The sequence below is a fragment of the Morus notabilis genome, unplaced genomic scaffold (genome assembly GCF_000414095.1).
Source record: "Morus notabilis unplaced genomic scaffold, ASM41409v2 Scaffold179, whole genome shotgun sequence".
Classification (NCBI taxonomy): Eukaryota; Viridiplantae; Streptophyta; class Magnoliopsida; order Rosales; family Moraceae; genus Morus; species Morus notabilis.
This window is the reverse complement of record NW_010360916.1, coordinates 156,042-177,777: the sequence shown is the minus strand read 5'-3', so window position 1 is coordinate 177,777 and position 21,736 is coordinate 156,042. Positions and strand designations below refer to the sequence as shown.

Genomic DNA, 21,736 nt, shown 5'->3' with positions numbered 1-21,736 from the left:
TATGGTTATCCTTGTGAACTTGAGGAGTGACTGGCGGCAAAGGAGGCGATTCCGGCGGAAAAAAAGGCGGTTTTGCATAGACTATAATAGGTAGAACAAAGAAAGCAATTGAAACGAGTACCCTAACCACAACAGTTCCTCCCATGTTCCTCCTTTTTACATATCTCTCAATTTCTGTTGCCTTGACTAATTATGACTAGAACCTAGTATGCAATTTATATTACCATCAAATTACACTTTGTCGTGCTTTAAATATTGGTATTTTTAGTAAATAAGAGAGAAAAAGGGTAATGATTGGAGTAGCTAATTTGATAATGCCAAAATCTCTGCTGAAACGAGCTTTAACATTTATTTTAGTGATGATTGACAACAAAGGAGGACGAAATTACACTTGGACAATTATTCGAGAGTCTAGCTTTAGAAAGATGGCTTGCAACACTTATGACAAGTTTATAAATTAAACTCTTTTGACAAGTCAGAATTTACTTAACCGTGGGAAACAATTTTTTATAATGACAAAGACTACACTTTTAGTCCCTATTTCCAAAACAATATATTCTCCACTAAAATCTATACAATTACAAAATTAGTACATTCAATATCAAAAAAGTAAAAGGCATCTCATAGGATTTAAAAGGGTCCCTTCATGTAACCAAATCGCTGTCTTACTATTTGTATCAGGCTCCCTTCTATACCACAAGTCAATATGTTTTTGTCAATTAGGAGCCATCCCACCCAAACCCCGCCGGTGCCACTAGACTAACCGGTCTTAGGCGAATCAATAACTTTCAAGTTCTTTCATTCATTAATTTATAATGTAAGTCGCCGGAGTACTTTTGATCAAGGATCGATTTAGAAATGCTCATTCGTACGTACTTTTGTCGTACGGTTGTTGATGATCGGTTAGGCATATATGTATAACATACATTTTTTATTTAGTCGTTTCCCAGGTGGAGCTTCTTTGTTGAGAACGGATCCTTTTTGTGTTTTCGTCGTTTCTTTTTTAAGTTTTTTGGGATATTCATTTGGAGAATAGATGGCTCCTTGGGGATAATCTAAACTCAATTTTGGAATTTTACTTGGCTTAGTTACAGGATCTTAGACCAGATTTGGTGATTTCTGTTCAGATTTAGTGCCTTGAAGAAGATATATATTAAAATAACAGCCAAACTATGTCCTAAAATAGGATCATTTATACAGAACACCATTTCATATCAATCTCGGTCTTCATGGGAGCTACTTCCTTTTATTTTTGCTTCCAAGTAATAAAGAAAAATAAAACAAAATCCAATAAAAGAAACACCAACCCAATGTAACCAACAAACATTGCCACTCTTGTTGAGATCATTCACATCTTGTATTTGCAAAATGTCCAGACCAGTCGTCACGCACGTCGAGCTCGTCACGTTCATCCCCGACGCATCAGCAAAAGGCGTACCATCGAAAATCTCCACACCCCTCGCAAAACACTTTGTCTGTCTCTCGAACTCGCTCCGCATAAGCGCCTCATAAGGGTACTTCATGAGAGAAATGTAGTGGAACCAAATCCAATAATCCGGCAGTCGATCCTTGGTGATGAAGAATCCGCAAAAGAGCAGGCAATACCCTGTGAAGGACAACATGACCGTGAATCCGACAAGGGTGTTGCGAACTAGGCCGGAAATGAACACAACGAGTGAGTTTCCGAGCCAGAACGAGCCGCATACGACCAAGAAGTAGAAGAGGAATCCGGCGACGCCTCCGGCCAGCCCGATAGTCCAAAACGTCACCGTCGAGAAGGCGAGCGTGAGGATGCCTAGTGTTGGGATATCCACTAGGCAACGCGAGAGAACATAAGAGGATCGACGATAGGTGTTGTAAGCAGTTTCTCTGATGAAAATGTATCGCTCTTGGAGGTAAATAGAGATAGACTGACATGTAGTTAAAAATGTCAATGTTACGGCAAAGGGAAAGAACCCAAGGCGTTGCCGCACCCCCTCAATGGAATCATCAATCTGCCAATATAGTGAGCCGAAGAACAAACTAGTTATCAGTACCGAAATCAATCGGGTGAAGAATATTTCGCGCGATCTTCGCGAATTCGTCACCGAACGCTTAAGTAGAACTAGGGTTTCGATCCACAACGGATTCGCAAAACTCAAAACGTTGCCGAAATTGGTAATATCGCTTGAAATTACCTTGCCTTTAGAAATTCCCAAGCTTAAGGCACTTTTTAGGGGAAGAACATCCCTAACAACATTGTCAATGGAGTTGGTGGAAGATTCAGGACTTTTCCACGTCTTGTTGAACTCCACCAAGCCATTGATTCTGCCGGTTGAGTCTTCGAGCTCGGAGATTAGATCAAGCACGAACTCAATTTGGTTTGCGTTGGTGGGAATTGGTCGGCCGAAGTTGGAGAAAAATCGAGCAAGATTTGTGGGAGTTCCTCTATAAACAACTTCTCCGTGGGCGAGGAAGATCAACTGGTCGAGCAAATCGAGGATTCGGAAACTAGGTTGGTGAATTGACATGACGACGACGCTGCCGCTCTGAGCAATTCTCTTTAGCACCTTCACCACCGTGAAAGCGCTCGTCGAGTCCAGGCCCGACGTCGGTTCGTCCAAGAATAGAAGAATCGGATTGTGAATTATGTCAACTCCGATCGAGACACGGCGTCGTTCTCCACCCGATACCCCTCAGCGGCCTTGGTCGCCGATTATCGTTTTTGCAACGTTTCGGAGGCCTAATTGGTCTATCAATGCTTGAACTCGCTCCTTCTTCTTGGATTCTCCTATCGTCCGAGTAAGTCGGAACTCTGCCGCAAACATTAGCGTCTCTTCCACTGTGAGCATCGGGTATAACAGGTCGTCTTGCATTACATAAGCCGTGATTGACTTGGAAAGCCGAGCATCCATAGCCTCGCCATTTAAAGTCAAGGTTCCTTTTAAGCTTTCTTTGGCTATTCTATTGGCTAAGGCGTCAAGCAGCGTCGATTTTCCTGAGCCGCTTGCGCCTAGGAGCGCGAGCATTTCGCCGTCGCGCACTTCGCCGGAGATATCGTCTAGAATTGTCTTCGTCACCGGCTTAGTGGTTCTCGTAAGCAGCGATGCAAAAGTTAACTTCTGACGGAGCTTGACGCTGTAACTTAGGTTATTAAAACCCAGAACAAAAGAGAATGGCCGTGACTCGAAGTTTTTAGTGTCGTCGTCGTCGACATCGATCACCTTGTGCGCCGTAGAATCCTCCTCTTCTACGTCGTCGTTTTGTTGTGGAAGCTTCTGGACGTTGTTATCTTCCATTGTGAAGCTATGTAGTTTGTTTATCTTCGCCTATTTGTTTCGTTTTGTGTTCTTTGTTTTGGGAAACCCAAAATGAGTGGTCAGATATATAGTTACCGGCATCTCTGAATATAATATAAGAAAAAAAATGTGTCAATTATTTGTATGTAATTTGTATGTATGCTTGTTTATTTATGAAACAAATAATCTAATTATTTACAAATTAGAGGGAGACAATAAACGAGTTTCATAGTACCACGTCTCGTCCCAAAGTTGTGGTTGTCATGAAATCTATAATATGTAAAACCAATAATTAGGATCACTACTCGATGTGAAAATAATTAGAGGAAATATAGAATAAAAACTTAATCCAAAACACATATCTTGATCGAAGCATTGGCAGAGTGTTATACATGATAAGGCTTAATTACAAGCAATATAAAATCCCTCTAATCAAGGAAACCAATCTAGCAAAAATCCCACTATTCTAGGAGATGACCAATTATGTTTACTATTTTCTTGTTGTTCCATGACTAATGGGGTATATAGAATATATGCATGTCTTATATATTCCCCACGTTGAATGTCTTCTACTAATAATTAATTGGTAACATATAATGGACTTGGAAGAAGATTAAAAAAAAATAAGGAATATATATATATATATATATTTATTTATGCATCAGATCAATCTCATGATTGATGTTGTTGGTATTGTATTATTGACAATCGTGTGTTTCACTATCCTTTGAAGTGTCAGAAGTAGATATGAATTACGCATTTTAAAATAATAAAGAAATATTAAACAATAAAATTGAAAAGCCGTTGTTCATGAATACATTATTATAAGACGCCTTTTCTTTGAAACAAAAAACAAATGATTGTGTTGATCTTGCAATTTGATATTAGATTTCAATAAGGAGACAATTACAAGCAAAATATATTACGGATTTTGAGTTATTTTGCTCTCTTTGATTTTTATTAGATTATTTGAAATTATTTATCACATTAGATGTTTAATACTCCTTGTTAGTTGGCCACTAATTTGGTTATGATGTTGGAGTACTTTAATGAAATTAGAAAATGTATTTTTAGTCTTGATCAATAATAGGATAACATATGCAATTTGGAATAGGAATATATCCTTAATGCATGTGAAGTCATTTTGAGTGCTTGTGCTTAATGAATTTGTGTTAATTAATTACTCAAAAGAATATAATAGTTTTGATTAATATGAATGTGCCTACTAATTTATCGGTAGAGGCGATTAGGTAATTGGTGCATTCAATTAACAATTTGAATGATTGTAATTAATCAATTAGAGATTGAAATTAATTCAAATGAGATTAATTAGGGTGAAATTGTAGTCCTAAAAGATTTTATTTTTATCGTTAGTTTATTTTGTCCAATTTAATTTAATTATTTTTCTTTTAATTTATCATTCAAATAATTCTTGAGTTCTTAGTTTCAGTAACTAGCCCAAATTAAACGTAATTTCCGTCGGAACAATATTCTACGTATCACTTTATTACTTCGTTTTTGACCCCATTGACATATTTACTTACGCCTATGTGCCCCAACAATTGGCATCCCTTCTCTGCACCTCTACACCCTTTATAAAAGTGATCCCCCTGTCTTTATTTTCTCAGAAAATCAAAAGAAAAGAGAAGGAAAAAATAAAATAAAATTTAGCCTCAACCATACTGGTTCCTTCTATTACAAGATTGAAATCGGAACTTTATCTTGCAGGCCATATAAGAGAAAGTTGTTACGCACGGTCGAGTAATTGATCGTTTCTTTGACTGCCAAGCGCTGAGATATTCTCAGTCGAGAGTTGGTTGCTGACGTCAAAGAAATAGTGGTACGTAGGATGCCCTCAAGACGATAAGAGTTCATGCAAGAGGAGGATATGCGTCGAGAACTCCGCCTAAGCCGTGAGATTCACGACGTCGAGAAAGCAGCCCGGTCAAATCTAAACCAAATCCTGTCATCTCAAGAAAAGATACACTGCAACAACTGCCACAATTCAGATTAGGAAATCAGATTACCGATAAAGGTGATTGGCCTGATTTGGTAGCTAAAATCGTGAAAGTACAACTGCCAGATCCCTAGATTTAGGGGTAAGGGGATGATCTCCTCGGGAAATGCAGAGGAGATCTCTAATATGTAAAAGGCCTATAAATAGAGCATGCTTCCTTCATTAAGTTTTTTAGACACCATTTTACTGCAGAAAAAGATTGTAATCAACAGAATACTAGTACATCCACAATTGGACGTAGGCAAAGAATTCTTGCCGAATCATTATAAACTTATTTTTCTGCAACGTTAATTCTTGATTTAATCCGTGAGAGACGTCTGTGAGTGTTTCTGGAGAGTTAATCGTTAGTTGACTAAATTTAACTGTCAACAAAAGTTAATTCTAATTACATAGTTACTTTTGTTAGTTGTTTGGATTTATTTGTATCAATTTTTAAATTAGGAATTCAATTGATTTTAAGAGATTAATAATTTTGAGCAACTTGCCCAATTATTTCATTTTAATTTGTATTTATATGAGTTCATTCATAGTGCACCTGATCTATTAAATCTTCTCTTAATCGACCCCCTTTTCAAGTTACAGGTTTATATTCAATTACGAAAGTATGACTGAGCTTGGAAATTTTCACCTTAATCGACCACCTTGATCAACTTATGTAGGTTTCTTCACTGGCCATGTAAACTTTTTAAACAGAGAAGCTATGATTTTTATTTTTTATTTTTTATTTTTTATTTTACTTTTTTTGTTGCAATGAAAAATGTTAATTTCTTAAAGAAAGGAGAGATACTTTTTAAGTCTTTTTCTTATTTTCAACAATTTATTACTTGGAAAGAAAATTTAAACTCTTCAGACAAAGCTTACAATTTGCAAACGACTATACTCATACACATATAGCTAACACAAGCACATTAATCAATCGCTTTTTATTTTTGCTAGCTACTTCCTTTTATTTTTGTTCCCAAGTAACAATGAAAAAAAAAACAGAATCCAGTAAAAGAAACACCAACTTAAAAGAACCAGCATGTAATTCCACTTGTTGAGATCACTGAAACTTTGCTCTTGCAAAACGTCGAAACCAGTCCTCGTACACGTCGAGCTCGTCACGTTCATCCCTAGCGAGGTGCTCCAGTCTCCCAACAAACTCGCTTTCATGGCGGGCGATACATTAGCAAACGGCGTGTTGTCGAACATCTCCACAGCTCTCTCGAAGCACTTGGTCGGTCTCTCAAACTCATTCCGCACAAGCGCTTCGTATGTATACTTGCTGACCGCGATATAGTGGAACCAAATCCAATAAGGAGGTATTTGATCCTTGTGGAGGAAGAATCCGCATAAGAGAACGGAATACCCGGAGAACAACATCACAACCGTGAATCCGATAAGAATGTTTGGAACTAGGCCAGAGACGAACGCAGTAACTGAATTTCCAACCAGAAACGAGCCACAAATGATCAAGAAGTAGAACATGAATCCAACCAAGTCTCCGGCGATCCCCACGCCCCAAAATGTGATCGTCGATAAGGTAAGCGTGAAGATGATTAGAAGTGGGAGATCCACTAGGGAACGAGAGAGAACATAGGAGAATCGGCGATAAGTGTTGTAAGCGGTTTCTCTGATGAAGATGTCTCGGTCTTGGAGGTAAAGAGGGAGAGACTGACATGTACAAAAGAAGGGCAGCGTTATGGTGTAGGCGAAAAATGATAGGAGTTCTTGGACCCCTTGAGAGGACTCATCAAGCTGCCAAAATAGAGAGGCTATGAAAACACCACCAAATAAGATCGTAAGAAATTGGATCAAGAATATTCCTGGTGATCTTCGTGAATTGGTGATTGAGCGCTTAAGTAGGATCAGAGTTTCGATCCATAAGGGATTTGCAAAACTCGGAAAATTAGTACTGTCATTTATGATTAACTTGCCTCTGGAAATTCCAAAATTTAATGCATCTTTGAGGGGAAGAACATTCGAGCCATTAACATTTCCATTAATGGAGTTGGTGGAAAATTCAGGACATTCCCACGTCTTGTTGAACTCCACCAAACCATTGATTCCGTCGGTCGAGTCTTCGAGCTCGGAGATCAGATCAAGCACGAATTCAACTGGATTTGTGTTGGTTGGAATCGGTCGACCGAAGCCGGAGAAGAACACGGGAAGATTTCGCGGAGATCCTCTATAGACAACTTCTCCGTGAGAGAGGAAGATCAGTCGATCGAGGAAATCAAGAATTTGGTAACTAGGTTGGTGAATCGACATGACGACGACATTGCCGCTCCGAGCGATCCTCTTTAGGACCTTCACCACCGCGAACGCGCCCGTCGAATCAAGCCCTGAAGTCGGTTCGTCCAAGAACAGGAGAACAGGATCGTGAATTATGTCGACTCCTATTGAGACGCGTCGCCGCTCGCCGCCAGATATTCCGCGGTGCCCTTCGTCACCCATGATCATCCTTGCCGCGCTTCGGAGGCCTAATTGGTCAATCGCGGCCTGGACTCGCTCTTTCTTCTTGGACTTTTCTAGTGTCCGGGGAAGCCGGAACTTTGCAGCGAACATCAATGTCTCTTCCACCGTTAGCATTGGGTATAGCAAATCGTCTTGCATTACGTATGCCGTGATCGCTTTCTGTAACCGAGACTCCAACACCTCGCCGTTCAAATCCACACTTCCTTTTAAGCTCTCTTTCTCAATTCGATTCGCTAAAGCGTCGAGCAGTGTCGTTTTCCCGGAGCCGCTGGCGCCTACGAGTGCGAGTATTTCGCCGACGTGCGCTTCGCCGGAGATGTCTTTTAGGATTATCTTAGTTATCGGCTTCGCGGTTCTTGTAAGTAGGGATTGAAAGGTCAATTTCTGACGGAGGTTGACGTTGTAACTGAGGTTTCTAAAAGAGAGAACATAAGAGAATGATTGTGGTTCGGGGTTTTCGGTACCGTCACCGATGTCGACGAGCACCCGGTGCGTTGAGATCTCGCCTCCACCGCCGCCGAAAATCTCCTCTTCCATGGCGTCATCATCATTCTCATGATGTGAAAGCTGTTGGAGGTTGTTGTCTTCCATTGCTAAGCTAGAGACTGAAGTAAGGGAAATAAGCAACCTTGTTTTTCTATGGAATTTAATCATTTACATATTTGTAGGAGGGAAACAATATGTAAAAGGGAGTTTGAAAGTGCCATGCATGTCTTCTCGCCATAGGAAGGTTGTTGAAGTCTTCATTTAGAAAAAAATAATTTCGATGCACAGATCAGTGTTTTATACTCTAATTTGCTTTTGAGTTGTTTTGATTGTTTCACATTTTTTTGTTGTTTTTTTAAATTTTTATTTTAATAATACTTGAGTTGGGGCTTTGGTAAGGTGTCAACTTAATTAGGATGTTTTGAGCAATATTGCTCAAAATTAGGATCACTGCTTTGTTGATATTAAAATTATTCTCCTTTACCATTTATAAAAAAAATAGAAAAAAATAATTAGATCATGACTACTTTGTGGAAAACACATAAAAAATATATAATAAAAACAGAATCCAAAACAATTAAGAAAGCACCAACTTGTTAAAGACGCAATCCTTGACTCGGATATCAAACTTTTTAAATAAGTTTTCTTTCTTTCTTTTTTCTGTTAACTAGGTTTCTCTCTTGCAACTAGGCTGTCTCTATTAATGATTGTTTTTGGGTTCGTGGGAGAACATATGTGAGCCACGTCTATGGATACAAAAAAATGTAGGATATGTGGTGAATGGATACAAGGGTACTGACATGACGTACATGAGAAAAAAAAAATACTAGAGAGAACACAAAATGTATGATAACATGGCACTATCGATGTCCAAGTCAAAGATGTTTACATGAAAAAAAAAAAAAAATTTAATTGATACGCTTTATAGATGAAAATCTAATTGTATTGGTATGGGTTCAGATTTGACACTAGTTGTTGTTCCAAGAAAATCTAATATCTATCTTCAATTCCAATTGTGTCAATCCCAAAAAATGATGAATGTGTTAGTCAATATGGGTAGTTCATTGTTAAAAATATATACCGCACATTTATATTAAAGACTAAAAGATAATGTTAGAAAGAGAGAAGAAGAAAAGAGAGCACCAAAAACGGTGCTATTTTAGAAAGTGAATTCAACTGTTTACAGTTAGTTCACGCATAAAAGAGAGGGAGGCAGAGGCTATAAATACAAGCCTCCTCTCATTTGTCTTGCATCCCAAAAACTGAGAGCTTCTCTTCTTTGTAAATTTGTAAGAAATTCTTTAGATTTCTAATTTGTGAGATTTTGTAATTTCTTTCCAATTTGTAATTTTTCTTCTCTTTAGTAAATAGTGTGGTCCACAGTGCCCGGAGACGTAGGCAATATTTGGATGAACTCCGTTATCAATTATGATGTTCTTTTATTTATTTTCAGTATTCAATAGTTATTCTGTCAGATTTGTCCGCTGCGTATAATATTATTCATCTATACGATACTATTCACGCGTACGGTACTATTTATAAATAATGCTCACAATGAAGTTATTTTTGAGTGAGAAATACCAGATTTCTCAACCGAATGCTTATAGTAAAGACTCATTATTAGATGATCTATCGCTCTTCTTGACTTTTCATAATTAATCATTAACTTAACCATCTAAGTTGTGAAACCACGCTGCTGGTGGAAATCATGCTCCTATCCTAAATTAGTAATATTGCCATGAAACGATATGTTAAGATTTATTATAGACACATATACACATATAATCATCTATGGAAATGCCCGTCTAATACGACAAACCCACAGGCCCCTCGCCGCCCCAACCTACACCGAAAATGGAATCCAGCCTTGAAAAGTACATGGGTTGAAAATAGGATTGGCGCTTGAATTATAAAGGATGAGAGAAAATTTGAGAATTTTAGAAAAAGAATGAGCGGAAACGACGGTTTTCAAATAAACTGTCTTTAATGTTCTACTATAGATGACGGTTTTAAAAAATCGATGTCTAATGTGCGTGTATACATTTTACATTTTTTTTATAAGACGTCGTTTATAGGCAGTCTAATTTTCAATTTCCCTTCAACATGTCTCGAATTTCTAAAAGCATCCCTTTGAACACCCACGACACATTTATGAAATCAATACAAGAACTAAATATATGATGTAAAGCGAAAGTAAAAAAGAATATGCAGGGGCATGCAAGTGATTAATTCCACTCGGACATCAATGGAATATCCGTCTTGGCCTCACAAAACATAACCTACGCCACCGTTGAACAGATGTATATTAGAAAGGAAGACTCTGATTTGTCTACCTTGGTAACTATATATATATATATATATATATATATATGCCTTATGAGGGTTCTTCTGTCTCGATGCATTTTTGAAATTTCTGATGGTAACAACGAGCAAATTGTTTTTCATATTTTACTGTCTTTCCATCTGTGTTCCAATTCCTCATGGCATTCTTGACGACCCCACTTCGCACAACGTCCAATCCATAGTAATACTTGAGTTGGACTATGGTTATCCTTGTGAATATTGGGAGGAATGAGTGGATCCGACAAAGGTGGAGGCGATTCAAGTGGGAAGTAGAACGGCCGTTCTACGAATTCTGCATGGAGAAATATTATGCAGAGCAATCTTATGATCAACCCAAATATTATGCATAGTCGTAGTTGGACTATGGTTATCCTTGTGATTAACAAACAAAGTAATTGAAATTACGACTACTCTCAGTACCACAACAATTATTCCTCTCATATTTGTCCATAATTTGTACATATATATCTCTCTATTTTTATTTATATGTAATACAGTTTTAATGCAATTTATATGATCAACCCAATTATCCTTTGCCGTGCCTGAAGAATATATCAATAGTATATATATATATATATATATACAAACAGAAATGTGCAAGGGTACAGAAACATCAATTAGTACCTATTGGAGATACAAAGACAAAATCATTTGCATTATCGTGTGGAAGGACCAGTTTAATTTGTACATATATATCTCTCTATTTCTATGTATATGTAATACAGTTTTAATGCAATTTATATGATCAACCCATACAGTTTTAATGCAGTTTGGATTTACAATTAGCCTATGTTTAGAGGAAGGATTTTTTTAGAGGAAAAGAGAATCTAAGGTTGTTTGGTAGAGAGGAAATAGGGGAAGGGAAATTTTTAAAAATACCTCTTGAAATGAAGCCCCTTTAATTTCTACTCATTAACATTAGCTCATACATTTCTACCTTTTAAATTAGAACTAGTCAAAGGACAGAGTTTTTCAATTTAGGTACTTTTTGTAAGTCAAGTATTTAAGAAAGTAAAATTAGGAAGGAAGTTGTAAATTTATAGGGCTCACCATTTTCTAATCCAAACTTTGTAAAGAAATAGGAGGAAAAAATTTGACAAACAAATGGGAAGTAAAATAACTAATTGGACCCTAATCACCCATCATCCTTTTATTTGCACAAGAATATTATTATAAAATACATTAGATTTTGCATTTTTTTTTTCACTTTTCTTTGTCTTCTACCAAACAAAAAAAAACCCCCTTATATTATTTTATTTCTTTCACTTAAGTATTTTACACTATTTCCTTTCTATTTTCCATCCTTCATATCAAACGTAGCATTAGAGATGATGTTTCAAACCTTAATGTGATGTTTGGATCAAGCAAAACCACCAATTTTGTAATAATATTAAAAAGGTGGAGATACATAAATAAAAATGTTTAAAAAATTAAAAGAAAAAATCATGCATGTTAAATTAAGAACTGGTTCACTTCGCGAATTCGAGTTTTCAATTCGAGCTAAGATGTGACATTTTTTTAGAATTTTTCACTGTAGCAGAAAAAGTTAAATGTGATATTTTATGAGAACTTTTTACTGTAAAAATTTAAAACTGAAAACTCAAATCGGTGAAATGAACGAAACCTTAAATGAGAAACTGTGCCATATAGTTAAATATTGTTTAAATATTGTTAAATATAGTTGTGAACGTGCCATATATAAATTTGTTAATCTCCTGTCACTGTATTTTCTTAAATGGGAAACTGTGAATTTGTTGGTTCAAACCTAATAACGAAAAGGTTAATGTACCTAGCAAGGGATCGATCTAAAACCATTTCAGTTGCGTAAATTCCTCTAGGGAAAATAATATATATATATATATATAGATATATATATATACATATATATGACTTGGGCCGCGACACAAATGATATCAGGCAACCAAAATCCACAAAGTGATGGCTAACATATATGTACACACATATACATGATGCGCGTGAAATCTTAAAGAGATTACAAAGATGAGTTATTCCTCAAACCAAAACGTAAGCACCGGGTGTTCAGTTCCTGTCTTTTATTTGAACAGAAATTGCATATACCAATACCAACATTCTCATTTACTGATCATGAACAATGCCAATGGAAACATTGTTTGAATGAGCAAGTCTTTTTTAACCCTTTTTTTCTTTTTTTCTTTTTTTTTCTTTTCCCTATTTGGTCTTATTTTGCCAATCTGAGCGCAATCACAAGGCAGCACAACTTCATCACACTAATGAAAAATAAGAAAACACTCCTAATTCACCAGTCCAACAATACATCACCGCTTCTGGTTCCAATCAGTCATTTGATCAGCTTGGATTAGGTGATTCTCCAGTAAGTACTCAACAAACTCATCGATGAGATATGGCCAAGCACCTTGAGGATCGTAATTCGACAGCGAGGGGTCCACCGTCTGCAAACATAGAGACAATAGAAACCATTTAGTATTTCCTATTTGAATCGCTGGCAGAGAATTCAATTTCAACACATGCTCATGATATTCTTATCTGTTATTGTACTTTTCACATACTTCATTAGATATCATGAAGAAACTCTGCTCCTTGGAATTTTAGTTTCAATTTGATATTGCTTTTGGAAGGCCTAACACTACTTCACGTATAGCAAAATACAACTAATGTATTCCGTAAAAATGCATAAAACTACTTTTCGCATAAACCAAGGCACCCATACAATTATTAAGAGAGGTTTTTTTCTTTTTTTTCTTTTTTAAATTTTAACTTTTGCTTATACTTCTTTTGCCCAGTAAGAATGAAAATATACATCTCGCCACAGTTCGCATGCCTCGTCTCCCAGGCATGGGCAGAGTGCACAAGGATCATTCATGAATAGAATGCAAAAAACAAAAAAAACAAAAAAACAATAACAATAACAAAAAAAACAAAAAAACAATAACAATAACAAAAAAAACAAAAAAAAATAACAATAACAAAAAAAAAACAGATTGGCAGGACATTAACTGCATCATATCTTACCCTTGCAAACTCCAATAGCTGAGACCATGTGTCCCTCGAGATGGCTTTATTATGTCGCGCCTGAATCAAGACCCGAATTTCTTATAAATGCCCAGAGTAGCAATAAAATATAAATAAATCGGCGCAATTAAAAAAGTAAAAGAAGCAAGCTTGAGAAGTTAAAATAGAAAGCCATCCTAATCATAGGAGGAAATCGATAAAATAATCTCTATAATAAGTGATGTCTTCAAAGCACACATATATCTAATTTTTGGCTTAGAGGTACTTTCCCATGCACAAATGCCGTGACCTGATACTTATCAGCCAAGCATCTAACGCAATCAGATCCAAACTGACCAGAAGTCTACTCTTACTAGCAGCAAAGATTCACATGAGAGAATCTTGGAATAGGCAAATAATTTGAGGAGAAAAATAATAATCCTAAGCTGAAGATCAAACGTATGTTTAACAACAAAAACCCACACGTTTGGGAAGAAAATCCACACAAAGCAAAGAAAAGTGAACGCACAAGATAATCTAAAGAGATCAGAGAAATCTTCAAAATTTACAACAAAATGCCTGGTAAGCGCACAGGGGAAAAAAATTACACAAGAACAAGGGCAGATAACAATTACACTGCCTGTAGTTAAAAAAATAAAAAAATAAATAAAATAAAATAAGAGGGAAAAAGGAAATGATAGCAAGATACCAATGCATTTGAAATTTCATTCAGCTTGTGCCCTTGGAAAAGAAAGCAAATCATAGAGGTTCACAAGATTTTTTAAATGCTACCACAAAACAGACAACAAATGTTGAATTGAAATGTGTATTGCCACATTTTTAAGATGTGATAGCACTTCAGCACAACGTTGAAAATTGAAACTGGAGGGAGTATAACAGTTTTTTTTTTTTTTTTTTTTTTTTTTTTTTGGATAACTGTGGTATCCGAGACTTTGCCCCGACTAGTCCACAGCACCCATGCAAACCACATGGATCAGGTAAATCTTGGGCCTTTGGCCCACGGGCGTGGCCCCTAGGAATTGATGACACTTATGGGAATCAAACATTAGACCCAATAAATTCACAGAAAAGGAGTTTCATAGTATCAACGGCGTATATTATAATTTCTATATGAGGTTGGCTAAATCTATAAGGAGTATTAAATACCAACTCCAACAATGTCAATTAGTGTTATATTTTCATCTACAAAGACTGGTTGAACCTTTATTAACTTGGACCACTTCGGTCAGTAACTGAAGGAGCATATAACAAATTAAATAGATAGTAGCCAAATCGGACAATATAATTTAGTATATTGATTATTATTAGAAACTTTATGGAATTACGCCAGTAAAACCACTGAGTACACCATCCCTGATAAAGCAACAAAGTCACAAAGCAATTAAGTAGAAAATAGTCCATGTGCAAAACCCATCATAACAATATCTTAATTGCACATTGATAAGACACTGTTGGTGATATTTAAAGAAAGAATATAAGACATTAACAACAGACTAAATAGTACAAGCACCATATACAACAGTAGCTGAATGGCATGTTTGGCATTGCTTCCTAAATGTTGCTTTTCACTTTGGGAGTCCAAAAACTACTTCTGCGAGTGCTTGAACTTTAAATAGTTTTTCATAAGAGCTTTGACCCTCTAGAAGAGCTTCTGCTCAAAGCCACAAAATGTGGCTTGTCAAAAAAGCTCTTCTAGACGACTTTAACATTTGTACCAGAGTTTTAACAAAATTTTTTTTTTAACTTCACTCTCAACATTTTTATTGCTCATTAAAAAAAAAAAAAAAAAAAAAAAAAATTATACATCATTTTTGTCCTATCAATCACTTTCAAAAATGTGATCCAATGACTGAAAAGCCATAGCAATTACTTCTCTTGTTCTACTGTCTCGAAGCAAAAGCAGTACGAAATGGGCTGCGAACCCCACAAAGACTCTGCTGTATTACACACGGCTATATGAATCTTCTTAACTATAGGAGTATAGGCAGCAAGGTTAAGTTCTAATCTTACACAAACATCCCAACGAACTACTCACAAGAAACATATTATAACTTCATACTCACCTGTAAAAACTGGCACCAGTGTTCAACCAGCGGCCACTGCTTTTCAGCAAATAGTAATTGCCACATTCCAATTGCAGTATCCAAAGCCAAAGACTTTTGACCCTGATATACAGGAATAAAGATGAATAGGGAATAGCAGTTTATTCTTGTAGAACATAACATCTAGGAATAAGGAAGCTTTAACCAGTAATATCAACATATTACCGCCTAGTCCAAAGAAATATAAAAGGAAAAGGGCAAAATAAAAACAAAATAATTAAAAAAAAAAACAGCGTTGAAAATTTTAACTTTTACCATCAGAATAGCAGATATAGTACAATTCAATGGTTAAGGTCCACCTACCTTTTGTGTTTCTCATTAAAAAAAAAAAAAAAAGGAAGGGGATTTCATCTATAGAATTTGTGTTACTATTTAAAAAATTAAAAAAAAAAGAGAGAGAGAGGTTTAGGTCCACTTGCGTTTCTTTTGTTGATTTCTACCTAGGATAACTAGGTCTCCATTAGCTCACAGAAAAGGGCTGATAGGCTGGCCTAAAGCTAACTATTTTTTTTTTTTTTTTTTAGGGAATGTTTAAATTAAATGCATGTATATGCTTAGATGAATCTTTTTGAACTCTAGTTCCAGAATTTGTTTCAATCAGATATAACAAAAAACACAGAAATTCCATATTAATGTCGAGGGTAGCTCATCAATCAGAACTCTTTTTACTTGACTGTAGCATACAAAGGAATGTTCAGACATAAGAGAGGAATTGTGCGTGCGTGCGCGCGCGCGCGTAATTTGCATATTCACAGAAGACGGGATCTAGGTATAGTAGAGATGTACCATTTGCACATAAGATTTTAATTACTTAGTTTAACCGTAAAAATTCAGTTACTTTGTGCTACGAAAAAAAATACCTTTTCCTTTGCCCAGCCAAAAGCAAAGTTGTATATCTCTCGGAACTTTTCTGAAAATCACAAGCAAAAATTATCTCAGAAAAGAAATACAAAGCATTACTTATCATAAGCTTTTTTGACAAATTTATCCATAGCACACAAGATCATAATGTGTTTATTCAGCATGCTACAACAATAGCATTTTCACATACGTTCATCTTTCAGCTCTGAGCGCATAAAAGGTATTCTTTCACGGAACTTTTCCAGACTATCTATCCTGCCATTATAAAGTTTTTAAAAAACAAAAACAAAAAAAGGGAGAAAATTATTGCTTAGTACTTCTAGATTTGACATTTAGATTTATGCAAGTGAAACAAAAAAAAAAGTATCAAGCATTTAATTACCCACCCTACTGCTTGTAATCCTCCAATAAACTCCTGCTTGGAAAATTCACACATGGTGGCGGCCTTCATATGCCATGAAACAACTAGCTGTTTGAACCCATAGTCAAGAAAATTCAACCGATATCACTAGTTGAGAGAAAAGAAGAAACTAAAACAAATATATTTGTGGTAGAAATGTTAAAAAGCTTCCCAAAATTACCAAAACTTTTATGCAAATGCTCTTACATCTCAAACGGTCATTGTGTTAACAATATCTAAATCACCCAAAAAAAATGCAACGGAAACTTTAAGAGAGATTTTTTCAATGTCCAATCAAATGCAAATTCAAGTATAATATACATACCATGACTATATCTTGAGGATCCACCTGTCCAATACAGAGGGATTACACATCATTCAAGTAGAAAACAATGATACAATAGTATGAAGGATGGTTGAACTGGTTGAACCAAAGCAATTACAGTCTATGAAGAGTTTTACCACAATCAAAAAGAGTTACCTGAATATCATTGCAAAGGACAGTAATACCATCTGCTAGTATCATATCCATGTATGGATCTGCAAGAAGACTTGACTATTTGAGCAAACGGAAATTCTGCTAAACTACGTACATTTTAACCGATATACTCCACCAAAAAAGTCTCTAGTAGTCAAAATTTCTGCATTAGATGAATTATATGGATACTTTTTAATTTTCTATAATCAGTTCACTGCCAAGCTCATAGCACATCTCACTGCTTGCTTTTCTTATATCCACTCCAACCAGACAGCAGAAAACTCATGTCAAATAAAGCAGATCAGTCATTAGGCTTAACTGATCCTACGTTTCCAACTTCCAAGTGTACAAAAATATAACACACTAGAAATCATCAAGAAACATGTCTTTACGTGACTCATCCAGCAGGTGCCATAGACAAATGTATAATTATGTCTAAAAGAGGATTGAGATAAATGGAAACTCAAACTTGCCTTTATATCTGTTGTAAAGCTCCTCCAAGTGTCTAGTATCAGTAAACGATTTAAACTGGGGGTGGCTGTAGAATACATCAAATGCTCCTTCAAGATGCCAATCACTGGCCTTCAAAGCCTGCAGAGCAACTTTTTCACTGCACAAAATAAAAAGTTCATTTTCACATGAACCAAATCTAAAGTGACCATATGAAAAACAAAATGAAGACATACACCAAAGAACTGCACTAGTAGAGAAAAGGAAACTAATTAATGTAATTCCAAGCATTACATACAAATGCCCCATATATGTCTCCCAATGTCTTCCTATTAACTATTAAAGAATAGGGTAGCGTATTCATTAGTAGATATTATAATGGGATCAGTTATATTTTTTATACAATACGGGATTGAACCCACAACCTCCTCTCTAACCCCATCCAACCCACACCCCCTGATACCACTAGACCAACGGTCCGTTATAAAATTTTAAACATTAGAAATTTCCACAGAAATATTGACAGAAATATCAAAAATTATTGCTAATAATATCACTTATGGTATGTTTTGGATCTTTTCAACAAATAGCATGATAATAAATCAACAATTCATAGTGATAGATGGTGGCTATCCTAGAGGATGTTTTCTTCTTTGACCTTTTATACTCGAATCCCTGGACAATACAAACAGGGATAACAGACAGACAACAAAACATAACCATTTCCTACTTGATCAATATAGTACTAGTTCTCTGAGGTAAGAAATATCACAGCAGCCGCACATTTTGAATATGAATATATCGCAAGGAAAAAGATTTATTGAATCTGTGAGAAACGGGGGAGCCATCACCAGTCATGGCTGCTTCTTAGAGAGTTTCCTTTCTTTTCTTTACTTTTAATAAGAAACAGAAATCTTACTGAAAGTACCAGAGAACAAAAACCAAACAGGAGAACCAGAATTCCATCAATCAACCAAAACAACCACCCCATGTAAGAGAATGACGTCACAATTGCGAATATATAAATGTAAATTAAAGAACAATACAATCTTGGACTGTCAAAAACCATGAAAAAGCTCAAAGCATCACACCAACGCCAAGAAACTACCCATGTTGAGCTTTATCATCTAGGTTGATTAGTCTTCCTTTCTAGCCACAACACCCAAAAAATAGCTACCACAGAACAGTTTAATAAATCTTGGCTTTCTTACTGGAAGACTATCCTGGAAAAAGACTGTGGAGAGCTTTGCACCAAGTAGGAATCCAGCAGCAAGAAAACCATAAATAAAGCCAAAAACTGTAAAGACAGATGTTCAATACTTTTATTTTCTTCAAATAGGAGACACACGCATAAAGTCTTCTTTGAGGAATATAAAGAGTATGCCCTCAATGTAAAAGGAAACATGTCAAAAAGAAAACAACAAGTATGGTACAACTTTTATCATAGTCATTAGCCATGTAGCAAAAATATAAAATATCTAAAAATATATCTCGGTCTAGATTCTACTCTGCGAACAGTGAAATTAATGGATATTGGACATAAAATTAGCAACTCAAAACTCCACTTCAGTATATTTATTCCTCCTTTTGCACACATTCTTTCTCTGTACCTGTTCCATTTTCCCCCTTCACAAGGAATCTTTTCTTCTTAGTACAAAAGTAGGCTTAGAAGTGTACGTACACATACCAATTACCAAATTTTCCACAACATCACCAAAATAAACTTATGAACACGGAGAAGGAAAAGTCTGATTATCAGTACCTTGCTCCAGTTATTGTCATGAACTGCTGCACTTTGTCACGGTGACCCCTACCCAACTTATGCTGAAAAGGAACATAAAAATATGTACAAAACAAGAAGCGAAATAAAAAAATTAGACATAGCAACAGATCATCTCTGTACACAAAAACAAATGCAAAAAAGAAGACTACCAAATACAATATGAAAGCAATAAATAACTTTTTGACGAGAGAGAGGATGAGAAATCCTCAAGTAAGAAAATAGTAGAAGAAGAAAATCGAAGAAAAAGGTAAGTGAACAAAAGAATCAACAAACTTAACAGTTATAGAACCTAACATCAAAATCTATGAAACAACACACCTCTAACTCAAATGAATAAGGACAAAGGGGCATCTTCAAAATCTTTAGCGGCAGAAACCTACAATGACACCACATCCTTGCCTTTCTACCACAAAATTATATCTCCTGGATAACCACTTCAAAAATCCTCCCATTTTTTTCTCCCCCCAAAATCTAAAGTAATGCATTCCGGCTCCACAACACTTTGCCTCTCTTACTTCAACCAAAAACTACAAAAGACGCTGCCAACAGAGATTTGAACATATTGAGGAGTAACCCAAGAGCATCCAACGTTCACTTAATTATCCGCCACGGAAAGCATTAAAAGAGAAACTGTCACCAAATAGAATAAAAACACAAAAATAAAACGAGGCAGCCTCTGAGAAATGAACTTCCACCGACTTTAATCACAGTGTGTGAATCCCAGCCACTGAATACCATCTATGATTACACTTAATCATCTAATGCCATAAGAAATCTCATTCAATGGAAACCTCCACAGCCACTTACGCAACAAAGCCAAACTCCATTTCATATATATCCTACTCCTCTATCGCCATACCACTTCTCCATAAAATTATACACTAAATTCGGGGTTGGGGGTTTGATGTTCGCCACTAAAGGCATAATTAAAAATAGAAAATAGTTTACATGAACACGAAAAAATTCGAAATCCCAACATTATAATCATTACACACACGCTAGTTTAAGTACTTAACTACTACGCAATAATAACACTTTAAAAAAAATAAAAAAATGATATAACGCAACCGAAGATAATCTTACAGAAAATCAAAAAGATAATATAAAGCAACCCAAGAAAATATTACAGAGAAAGAGGAATATATATATATATATAGCAACCCAAGAAAATCTTACAGAAAATGAAAAAAAGAAAAAAAAAAAAAATAGGGGGTAAGTTCTCGTTTTAGCCTTATGATTATGAGGGGAAAACAGGTACCTTTTTTCCCCCGGCCGGGAAAAAAAATTGGAAATGATCTACTAAACTTCTAAGATTTTCACCTTTGAGAAAAATATAATAATCTAATTCGAAGAGAAGATAAAACTTTCTTTCCTCCTAACTATGCTTAAGATAATTGATTAACCGTAATTAATTACTTTCATTTGTTAAAAACATTATGGTTTTACCAGGAGCGAACAATTTCCTATACGACCAACGAGATCTTGAAACAGAAATTCAAAGAATACGAATTCAAATAATTTCTTTAAGAACGAGTATCAAGTTTCGAACTTGTTTTATAACCAAAAGAAACGAAATTCAGAGACGCGAAAGGCGATAAGTGACTAACCATTTTGGTTGGAGGTGGCAGAAAGAACAACAAGCGAAATTCTTCTGTTTTTAGAGAGAGATAGAGGGGTTCTTGAGAGAGAAAGCTAGGGTTTGTCGAGCTAGTCTTTTGTTTCTCTCTCACAGAACCACTTCCCACTCTTGGCTTCCTCTCTCTCTCTCTGTCTGTCTCTCTCTATAGGGGGTGGGCTGGCTTTAATTGTTTTTTGTCTTCTTAAAAATAAAAAATAATATAAAATTAGTGACTATGATAATACTTGTCGAGACTTGAAAGTGGTTTTAAAATAATTTTATTTTTTTATATAAAAATAAAAATAAAAATATTTTTAATTTTAAAAATAAATTATTTTTGAAAATGTATTTAGTAATTTTATTAAAAGATTTTTTTTAGTATAAAATAATTTATTAATGTCTTTCTATATTAGAGAGAGGAAAAAATGAAAATAAAAAATAAAAATGATTA

At 35.6% G+C, this 21,736-nt stretch overlaps 2 protein-coding genes and 1 pseudogene across 2 annotated transcripts; all 3 read right to left on the bottom strand.

Moving 5' to 3' along the window:
* Positions 1-1,236: 1,236 nt before the first annotated feature.
* Positions 1,237-3,278, bottom strand: LOC21406683 (annotated as a pseudogene).
* A 2,953-nt stretch (positions 3,279-6,231) lies between these two features.
* Positions 6,232-8,343, bottom strand: LOC21406682 (ABC transporter G family member 6). Its single transcript, XM_024165318.1, has one exon. The coding sequence runs from the start codon at positions 8,341-8,343 to the stop codon at positions 6,232-6,234; it is 2,112 nt and encodes a 703-aa protein (XP_024021086.1).
* Positions 8,344-12,494: 4,151 nt separating this feature from the next.
* LOC21406681 (DCN1-like protein 2) lies at positions 12,495-21,475 on the bottom strand. The gene is made up of 11 exons (XM_024165354.1): positions 21,275-21,475; positions 19,647-19,708; positions 17,908-18,044; positions 17,438-17,496; positions 17,282-17,305; positions 16,943-17,025; positions 16,747-16,811; positions 16,556-16,605; positions 15,657-15,758; positions 13,594-13,653; positions 12,495-13,013 (listed from the first exon to the last, which is right to left on the bottom strand). Exons 1-11 carry the CDS (start codon positions 21,275-21,277, stop codon positions 12,879-12,881), a joined length of 780 nt encoding a protein of 259 aa, XP_024021122.1. The 5' UTR covers positions 21,278-21,475; the 3' UTR covers positions 12,495-12,878.
* Between the last annotated feature and the right edge of the window lie 261 nt (positions 21,476-21,736).

Coding starts and splice junctions, on each gene's coding strand:
- LOC21406682 (XM_024165318.1), bottom strand. CDS start 8,343: ATGGAAGACAACAACCTCCAACAGCTTTCACATCATGAGAATGATGAT.
- LOC21406681 (XM_024165354.1), bottom strand. Junction 18,045..19,646: donor ATGACAATAACTGGAGCAAG/GTACTGATAATC, acceptor TATTTTGTGCAG/TGAAAAAGTTGCTCTGCAGG. Junction 13,014..13,593: donor AGCTATTGGAGTTTGCAAGG/GTAAGATATGAT, acceptor CTATGTTTGCAG/ACGGTGGACCCCTCGCTGTC.